The sequence below is a fragment of the Raphanus sativus genome, unplaced genomic scaffold (assembly GCF_000801105.2).
Source record: "Raphanus sativus cultivar WK10039 unplaced genomic scaffold, ASM80110v3 Scaffold4060, whole genome shotgun sequence".
In the NCBI taxonomy this organism is placed as follows: Eukaryota; Viridiplantae; Streptophyta; class Magnoliopsida; order Brassicales; family Brassicaceae; genus Raphanus; species Raphanus sativus.
This window is the reverse complement of record NW_026619363.1, coordinates 1-8,680: the sequence shown is the minus strand read 5'-3', so window position 1 is coordinate 8,680 and position 8,680 is coordinate 1. Positions and strand designations below refer to the sequence as shown.

The window sequence follows — 8,680 nt, the reverse complement described above, 5'->3', positions numbered from 1 at the left end:
TAGCACCAATTATATGGATAGAAATAAGAATATTAGCATATATTCTTCTCTTTTAAAGAGATTTTCAGGAATTTGGTCCTTTGTTGGCTTTTACCTCCTTTTATCCAAACAATAAACTTTAAATCATGGAGACAAAAAACGAAATAATACAAAAAGTGACAACAAATCAATTAGTAACCTCACATGGATTGGCCCAAAGGACAAACTCACATACGCTGTCATTTTCTCTCTCTACTCTTATTTTCTTTTCACAACTTTTCAATAAAATAAAAAATTTACATAAAAAACACTCCATGAGATGTGAAAAAGAAACATTTGGTTCGCCAACCAACACGTTAGATCTCTATAAAATCATATATATGCGACAATGAAATCACAACAACTTCGATATAGTTACATTCTATATGAAATGAAAGCATGAAATATAAGAGTTCTATTAGTTATATAGAAGCCTCAAACATCTAGTAGTGTACCGCCTAAAAAGGCTTACTATATTGGAACACACCTAGACAAGTAAGTCTAATGATAGATTAAACCCTACATTAGCTAAAACATCAACATCTTATCAAAACCTATTTAATAATACTTATTGAATTTTAGATGACACGTTTCTTTCATCTGAATGGAGCATGTTTCGTCAATTATAGTAAACAACCGGAACACTAAAATTTATGTGTATTTAAAAAAGAACTGTTTGTTGAGGAAGAACAAACTCTTAAGCTACGCCCAATACTTTCAGATCAAAATTATAAGTTACAAATCATTATAAGAATAAAAAATGTTTAGAATTAATAAGAAATGAAAGATACAATCTTATTTATTTTAATTCTTCACCCTACTATTCCCTTTGTGTTATATATATTCCCCTTTGTAATATCTCATAGTTTAACCCCAATCAGTCTAAACCATTTACAATTAAATTGATTCCCCCCTCTCCCCTCAAATCGGTTCAAAACCATTGCAGAATTCCAAAAGAATCAAGAAACTTAAACCGAAAAATATCGTAAAAATTTAAAATAACTTCACCGGTTTAGATCCGGTCTCCTTTTCCTCACACACTATCACTTCTGGTTAAGCAACTTGGATCTCTTCCTAGCTTCGCTGTAGAGAACCACTCCCATAATCGTGACCCCGAATCCGGCAACACCCATCACCGTCACCGGATTCCTAAATATCAAAACCGAGACACCGGCAGCCACCGCTGCTTTTCCATTGCCTAAAACCTGCAAAGTGAGAGCACTTGTGTGCTTTGTCACCAAGAAGTTGGTCAAGTTTACTAAATACGCCACTGTGGCATTCCCGGCGAGCAAGAATATTATCAATGGATCAGTCCTCGCCTTCTCGATTAGGATCCTTAACACGTTTCCTTCGATGTAGAGTGTAAATGGGAGTAAGATACAAGCTGCCATTGGAGCCATGTAGAGCAGTAGATTCATCGAATGTAGCTTCTCCGATTCTGACGTCAGTATAATCCCCTGCAAAAGTACACAAATATTCTATCAAACCAAAATAAAAATAAATAAAAAACATAACTAACTCAAATTCCATTGGACAAGATCATTTTAAGACATGTGTTGTCGGAAGGACGCAATTTCGGTTTAGATTAATTTTAAACCGGAAAAATCAAGAAAACCAAACCGGTTAACAGACCTGGACGACGGATTTAAGAGCTCTACCGGCGGTGGAAGCGACGCAGATGAGGAAACCAAAGAGATGAAAAGAAGGTTCGGAGTTGGAAGCAAGAACGATGCCGGAGACGACGGGGAGGAGAGCCAAGTAAACTTCGGTGGACTCCGTTTTACACGTGATGAGGAAAGAGAAGACGGCGGTGAAGAAGGGGGTGGTGGCTCCGATGGCTTGGTTGAAAGAGACGGGAATGTAACGCAGCGAAGTGTTGCCGCACACGACGGAGAGGCAGAAGATCGCCGAGAGAGAGAGGATCTTTAAGAACTGGCGGCGCGAGAGGATGTGCTGACGCGGCACGACGCCGGCGATGTTGATGACGGCGGAACTGTAGGCGGCGCAGGAGAGCATGTGCGTCATGGTGAGGAAGATCGGGTAGCGGAAGCCGTAGTAGAAGAGGAGGTACTTGTTCAGGAGGAGGACTCCTATGTTGGAGCCGAACCAGGCGGCGATTATCGCCGCCGTGAGAATGGCCGGAGATACGGCGGGAGAGGAGAGGGAGAAATGTTTTCCTGTGGAGGAAGAGGAGGAGTGAGGAGGTGTTTCCGGGATGTCGACGGCTGTTTGTGGGGATGTTGCGGCGGCGTCGAACCTCGGGTTGCTCATCCGCCGAGTTGTCCATGACTGAGCTTCCACCATTTTTAGTTAGGGGCAAAATGGGAATAACAAATCTTCTCTCTGACAACTAGAGACAGAGAGAGTCTTTTATCTTTGAGATCTGAGAGTGAGAGAGAAGAAGAGGAAGATGATGAATGTGAATCGGACGGTAAATATTAGATTTAGCAGTAAAGTTTTCGAGTAATAACAGCCGTTGGATCTGATAGTTGGAGGGAGTTTTTTATTTTATTTTAAAATTAAAATACAGAAAAGGGATAAACAAATCTAACCAAAATTAATTTTAAGATTCGAAGTCTGGAGTTCAAGCATGAGTCAGAAGTGTCGGTAGTTGGACCACTCATTTGAGATCCATCCAAAGGAACCAAACTTCTACAACGCTACTCTAATCTAAATCTCTTAAGAGTTAAGACACATCCTAATTGGTAGTAATCAGTAAACTACAAACCACTGATTATCATTAGCCGTCAGGTTTGCCTCTCTTTCAAGTTATAAAATTGCCCCTGCTAATTTAGTAGGCTTTGGTGTTACATGCCATATATGTTTCGTCTTTTATGCTAAGTAGATCATCTAATATCACAAATATATGTTTCTCTTTAAAGCTTGATGATTTTGTGTATATACATTTTAACCATGTACTGACTGAAGCAGTCATCTAATATTATACTGTATAAAATAAGTTATGGTCAACGTGCTTGTTATATCTATGTTTATATGTTTAGCTTTCTAAACATACATATATAAATATAATTTACACTTGACAATAGTACAATTTAATAAAGTTTGTGATCTAAACCTTTAACAAAAAAAAGAGGTTGCCACATATACAAAAAAAAAAGAGGTTCATCACTTGGCCATTTTGCCAGCTCATTATCATGCATGATTGCTAATATCCAAAATAATAGTTCTGTAAGATGGTTTTATTAATTACAAATACATCACGTTTCCTTTAAAAAAATCAAATTAAGAAGGAAATACTAACAGCTTGCACCAATTGAAATTGATCAATAAATTATTCATGTGAAAGAGAGCCAAATTGACATGGTTTTATAGTGATTATTAAGTGCCTTGATTTAAATTACAAAATGAAAAATTGTCGGTCGACAACAAAAAAAGGAGAAATGTATCCCACTTTGAAACGAATAAACAAAAAAAATATGTAATACATGGAAAACATAAGTTTTTCACAGCGGACATTTTAAAAACAATTATCTATGAACACGCAGATTTACTTTGTCAATGATATGTATATTATGGAGCCAAGGTGGTTTAGTAGCAATATTACTTATGTATTACACCAAAAGAAAAGAAAAACTTATGTACAATACAAGTGTGTGTAATACGTGTACGACTATACGGAGTTATCTTTACTTAGAAGGACCACCAAACTTTTATCCGACTCTTTTGCATTACATGGATAATGAAATATGTCTCATTTCCTAAATTCCCTTCCGACAAAATCTATTGAATGGATGATTATGATGACGCCATATCGTTTCGTAAGAAACTTGGAATGATAGATGTCTACGTATATATTTATAATAACAAAAACTTTTTTAACTAATCCTTTTGTTTTCCTGGAGTACAATAAGAGCCAGAGATATTACACAAAAATGTTTGAAGTCTAATGATCTCTTTTTTTCCTTCATTTGTCTATATTCTGAAGTTCTTAATACTCTTGCAGACAAAATAAGGTAGTGAATGACGACTTATATTGGTAAATGTGAGTTTATAGCAAGGACTAGAATATGTAAATCACATCACTGCATGTTCTTGATTCTATGATTTTTAAGTACTAGTTACATTTTTCTTCAGTAATCAAGTATGTAGGCCAAACTATTATAGGAACCATTTGTTTAGATGTGCAAACCCAGCACTAGTGGGCCTAGTATAGTGGGGGCTAAAGCTATTTGAATGGGGCCATCAAACAACTGGCTGCAAAACATTATCTGCAACATTTTTTGGTCAATAGACCAAAAGAAAAAAATAGATATTGGCTTCGCCCGGGTTCGAACCGGAGACCTTCAGTGTGTTAGACTGACGTGATAACCAACTACACCACGAAACCTGTTGTGACCCGTAATAACTAAAATCTTCAGTAACTTTCAGATTGCTGCTCCGTTTGTGAGATAACCATACTTGTTGATAGACCAACTGTGCTTTCCGAGAGACAATTTTCCAGTTCAACAGAAATAAATATGTATCTGAAAACTTGTGGACAAAGACTTTTTATTCCCAATGTGAACTATTTTGCTATTATAAGATCTGATTTTCGTGCTATAATCTTACACAAAGAACATCATGTAAATTTAGCAGAAAAAGTCTACAATTAATATTAACATGTTTAACCAAAACCAGGAGGGAATTCAGGATCTTCTTCATCACTGTTGTTGTTGTCAATGTAGTAATTAACTCTGTTGCTGCTACTAATACTACATGCTGCTTCTCCTTTGTTTTCAATAACAGCTCCTCGAATCACCTCTTGCTTCTGTTTACCAGCCGGACCAGCACCGGTTTCACCTTTCCGAACCGGTGCTGGGATGTTACGATGTTCAGCTTCTCTCGTGGATGGTCCCTCTTGAAGAAGGCCTCCTGGGTTTGATAATGTAGCGTAGACGGATTGCACGGTTTCTCTGATCTCGCTCCTCATCCCGTCTTCTGATCTTATTATCCCCCACAACCCATCCGAGAGCTGGCTCAACATCTTGCTCCTACAAGGAAAACAAAACCCGAGCTTTTTAAGTATGCTTCATAAACCAATCAAATACAACAAGAAATTTTAAGTATGCTTCATAAACCAATCAAATACAACAAGAAATGTCACTGAAAAGAAGTAACATTCTCTTTTTTTAAAAAATTACCCGACTTGTTGGAATATAGCATCAGAGAGCTGCCTGAGTTTCTGATAGAGTTTCGATATCGAAAGTACACCGATAGTGAATCGTAAACTCAATCCTTCAATGTATAACACTTGAGAATTACAACTCCATAGCAATTTCACTTCTAGATTTGAATCTGAGTAACCGCTGGCCTCACCCAGACGATACACTCCTCAAGTCACAAGACTCAATCCAAATCTACAAGCTACCTCCATGAGAAAGACGAGTCTGATATTTATACTCGGTTTCTTTTACAACCGCAAAGACTCTCAGTCTAGTAGAGTATCTCTCAAGCTGCCAGCTCAGCAATAAGCTTCTCCAAGCTTATCAATACTCCCCTCCCTTTGACAAGCTTGCCCTCAAGCTTGGGTTGGAAGAAATGTGGACAGATACCCACAAGCCAACAGCTTCTTTATTCGCCATTGCAGGCTTGGTAGCAACCTCAACTCTATCTTCTCACTGTTTTGTATTTGAACATCCAATTCTTTAAACACTTCCTTTGCTTATACTTTGTGTTGCACCCATGTGGTAGCATCATATTCATCTTGCACCACACTCGTAATATGTGTGTCTTCTGCTTTTTCAAGTTTGTCAATACTCCAGAAGGACTATAGTGTTCACTTCTTGTTGCAATCTCAAATTTGACAAATGAGTCCTCCTCACTCCATTGTCGTAGTTGTTCTGCATTTACTGCAGAAACGCTGTCATCTCGTAACACAACCTCAACACTGAAGCACATACAGACACAGTTATGCAGCAACACAACAACTCCAATCTGTATATACTGAGACAGCTTTAGCCTTTGTATCCCTGAAAGTTGTGGATAGGATCGCACGTGAACATGGACCACTGGACCGACGAGATGCAGCGAGAACAACTCCAATTTATCTGCTGCACTATTCTGCTTATGTCTTCGTTGCTCTTGCAATTGTAACAAACTTGCAACACATGTTTGCATAGGCTTGCTCCCATATGAAAACTGCATCAACATCACCTTGTTGCTTGACTGCTCCCTATTAGAATTACCAGACATGGTCTGAGACTGCAGACAGACCAGAAAAAACAGCCCACAAGCAATTTTCTGTAGTTTCTCAGATTTATTCTTCCCCCAAAAACAACTTCCATCACTCTGCCCTGTTGTAGCTTTGTACTTAAATCCCCAATCTTTTGCAAACGTTTGTTTCCATGAATCTCTTTGGAGGAACTGTTGTAGTCCATGTAATACATGCATATAAATGTTTTCCTTCTTATGCTGCTGGTCCACGTTTGGTATCTCAAACAGTCTAGCACCAGAAGACGTATTATCAACATAACTCAGTCCTTTGTTCTTCTCCCTGTGTAAAATATCCATTCTCTCAGCCTTATATTTAAAATGCCAAGTCTTGGAATACTTCTTCAGGGTAATCTGCTCATATCCTGAATGCAACCAGATAGCATCAGAAAACCGTAGCACCTCTGCAGAATCCACATTAACACTAAATTTGTCAGTGACACATGAAGAAGCTGGTATGAATTCATCTGACTTCGTGCTTTGTAAAGGATGTGATTCTTCTCTGCTATAAACAGCACCGCTGCCAACCTCATATGGTGACACCGGAAGCAAAATACCAAAATCTGATTGTGAACGAGTTTCTGATGCTGCTTGTAGTTGTTTACAGCTCTTCACTTGTTGGAATGGTGGCAGAGAAGCAGGTGTATGTGTTTCAGGTGATTCTATAGAATCAGTCTTCTCCAAGGTTGCTATAGCTTCCTTTTCACAATTCTTTTCATGAACAACTTCTGCTCTGAGAATCTCTGTCGAGCTGTGAGATGATGCTTTCACACACCCAAGTTCTGTCTTCTTAGCACTCGTAGATACTGTTTCCTTTGGCGGTATCACATCTGACGGGAAACTACTCTTGGCTGGAGCAAAGTGAGCAAGTAATCTCTTCTTAAAATTTGACCAACTCAAGAATGAATCTTTAGACCTTTCTTCATTGTACCAATCTAGTCCATCTCCTTCTAGGCTCTCAGACACCAAGACAAGCTTAGCTTCTTCGTTAAACTGGCCAGCTCTGAAAACTCTTTCCACTCGACAAATCCAGCCATATGGCATAAAACCATCAAACTTTGGCAACTCATATGAGTCACTGTCAACTAAGCTCACACCACTTGACTTTAACAAACCACCACGCAGCTCAGACAAAAGATGATTACTCCGATAGCCTAACGATTTAGTCTCCGGTTTATCAATCATATGTGAATTTGTAACCTGAATATTATGATCGGAAGATTTGGAAACTCCTTTGCCTTTCATTTCACTTCCAAGACGAAAGCTGCGCAACTGTTCCAAACCTTTCTGAATTTCTGTATTGTACTTTATCATCTCCGAATCTTCATCACTTCCAAACCGTAACCACAAGGATTTCTTCAGTGATTCCCAACTGTTAAACAACCACAATGATTGTCGCCATTGAAACCAAGATACAGCTTCACCATCCATGAAACTCTGAGCAAAATTAAGTTTGTCATCGTCCTCTGTGAAATCCTCCCGCACAAAGAACTCCTCCAACCCAAAAATCCATGATCGCAAGTCATCGCCTGTGAAGATTGGAATCGCTACACACTCCGTTGCCATTGACTCTGATCTAGACGTCACACTGCGATTCTTCAATTCTCTCACCGTCGGAGAAATCACGATCGTCGTAATCAGCTAAAGCACCACCTTCGCTGTGGCATTCACACGATCCGAGCCCACTGTCAACGTCGCAGAGATCGAACGGCTCACCGCACCAATTGATAGAGTTTCGATATCGAAAGTACACCGATAGTGAATCGTAAACTCAATCCTTCAATGTATAACACTTGAGAATTACAACTCCATAGCAATTTCACTTCTAGATTTGAATCTGAGTAACCGCTGGCCTCACCCAGACGATACACTCCTCAAGTCACAAGACTCAATCCAAATCTACAAGCTACCTCCATGAGAAAGACGAGTCTGATATTTATACTCGGTTTCTTTTACAACCGCAAAGACTCTCAGTCTAGTAGAGTATCTCTCAAGCTGCCAGCTCAGCAATAAGCTTCTCCAAGCTTATCAGTTTCATTGTTTGAGCATACGGTCGATTCAAAGCTGTAGACTCCTTGACAAGTGATATCATCTTGTTTCGTAATTCCTCCTGCAAAAAAATCAAACCACACGCAGAGTTGTTCATCAACACCCCCCTAAAAAGAATAATCCAAGTTGCCCCCACTGTGATGGGCTTAGTTGTAAAGATACCCCATCAAGGATATATTATAAGCTAACTTAACTAACCACAAGTCACAACAAGTATAAAAATTATTATCTATTAAATGAAACATTGATCATTCTTCTCTTTAAGTGATTTTTTTTATGACAAAAACTTGAAAATGATCTATTTACGAGAATTTCCCAAAAATAAAGTAAATAAAAATAATCATCTATCTATATTATTATTTGGGAATTATTATATTTTTGGTTTCAAACTCTCATATTAAAT

At 38.5% G+C, this 8,680-nt stretch overlaps 2 protein-coding genes and 1 non-coding gene across 3 annotated transcripts; all 3 read right to left on the bottom strand.

Moving 5' to 3' along the window:
* Positions 1-716: 716 nt before the first annotated feature.
* Positions 717-2,414, bottom strand: LOC108823524 (probable sugar phosphate/phosphate translocator At1g12500). The gene is made up of 2 exons (XM_018596785.2): positions 1,651-2,414; positions 717-1,475 (listed from the first exon to the last, which is right to left on the bottom strand). The coding sequence occupies exons 1-2, from the start codon at positions 2,320-2,322 to the stop codon at positions 1,062-1,064; spliced, it is 1,086 nt and encodes a 361-aa protein (XP_018452287.2). The 5' UTR covers positions 2,323-2,414; the 3' UTR covers positions 717-1,061.
* Positions 2,415-4,292: 1,878 nt separating this feature from the next.
* TRNAV-AAC (transfer RNA valine (anticodon AAC)) lies at positions 4,293-4,366 on the bottom strand. Its single transcript has one exon. It is a non-coding gene; the product is annotated as a tRNA-Val (tRNA).
* A 180-nt stretch (positions 4,367-4,546) lies between these two features.
* On the bottom strand, positions 4,547-8,485 carry LOC108856208 (uncharacterized). Its single transcript, XM_057001836.1, has 2 exons — positions 5,160-8,485; positions 4,547-5,009 (listed from the first exon to the last, which is right to left on the bottom strand). Exon 1 carries the CDS (start codon positions 7,792-7,794, stop codon positions 5,626-5,628), a length of 2,169 nt encoding a protein of 722 aa, XP_056857816.1. The 5' UTR covers positions 7,795-8,485; the 3' UTR covers positions 4,547-5,009; positions 5,160-5,625.
* Between the last annotated feature and the right edge of the window lie 195 nt (positions 8,486-8,680).

Bases quoted from the DNA above. Each gene is read 5' to 3' on its own strand.
- LOC108856208 (XM_057001836.1), bottom strand. From the start codon at position 7,794: ATGGCAACGGAGTGTGTAGCGATTCCAATCTTCACAGGCGATGACTTG.
- LOC108823524 (XM_018596785.2), bottom strand. From the start codon at position 2,322: ATGGTGGAAGCTCAGTCATGGACAACTCGGCGGATGAGCAACCCGAGG. The intron at 1,476-1,650 runs GTCTGTTAACCG...GTACTTTTGCAG, and splicing joins CTCTTAAATCCGTCGTCCAG to GGGATTATACTGACGTCAGA.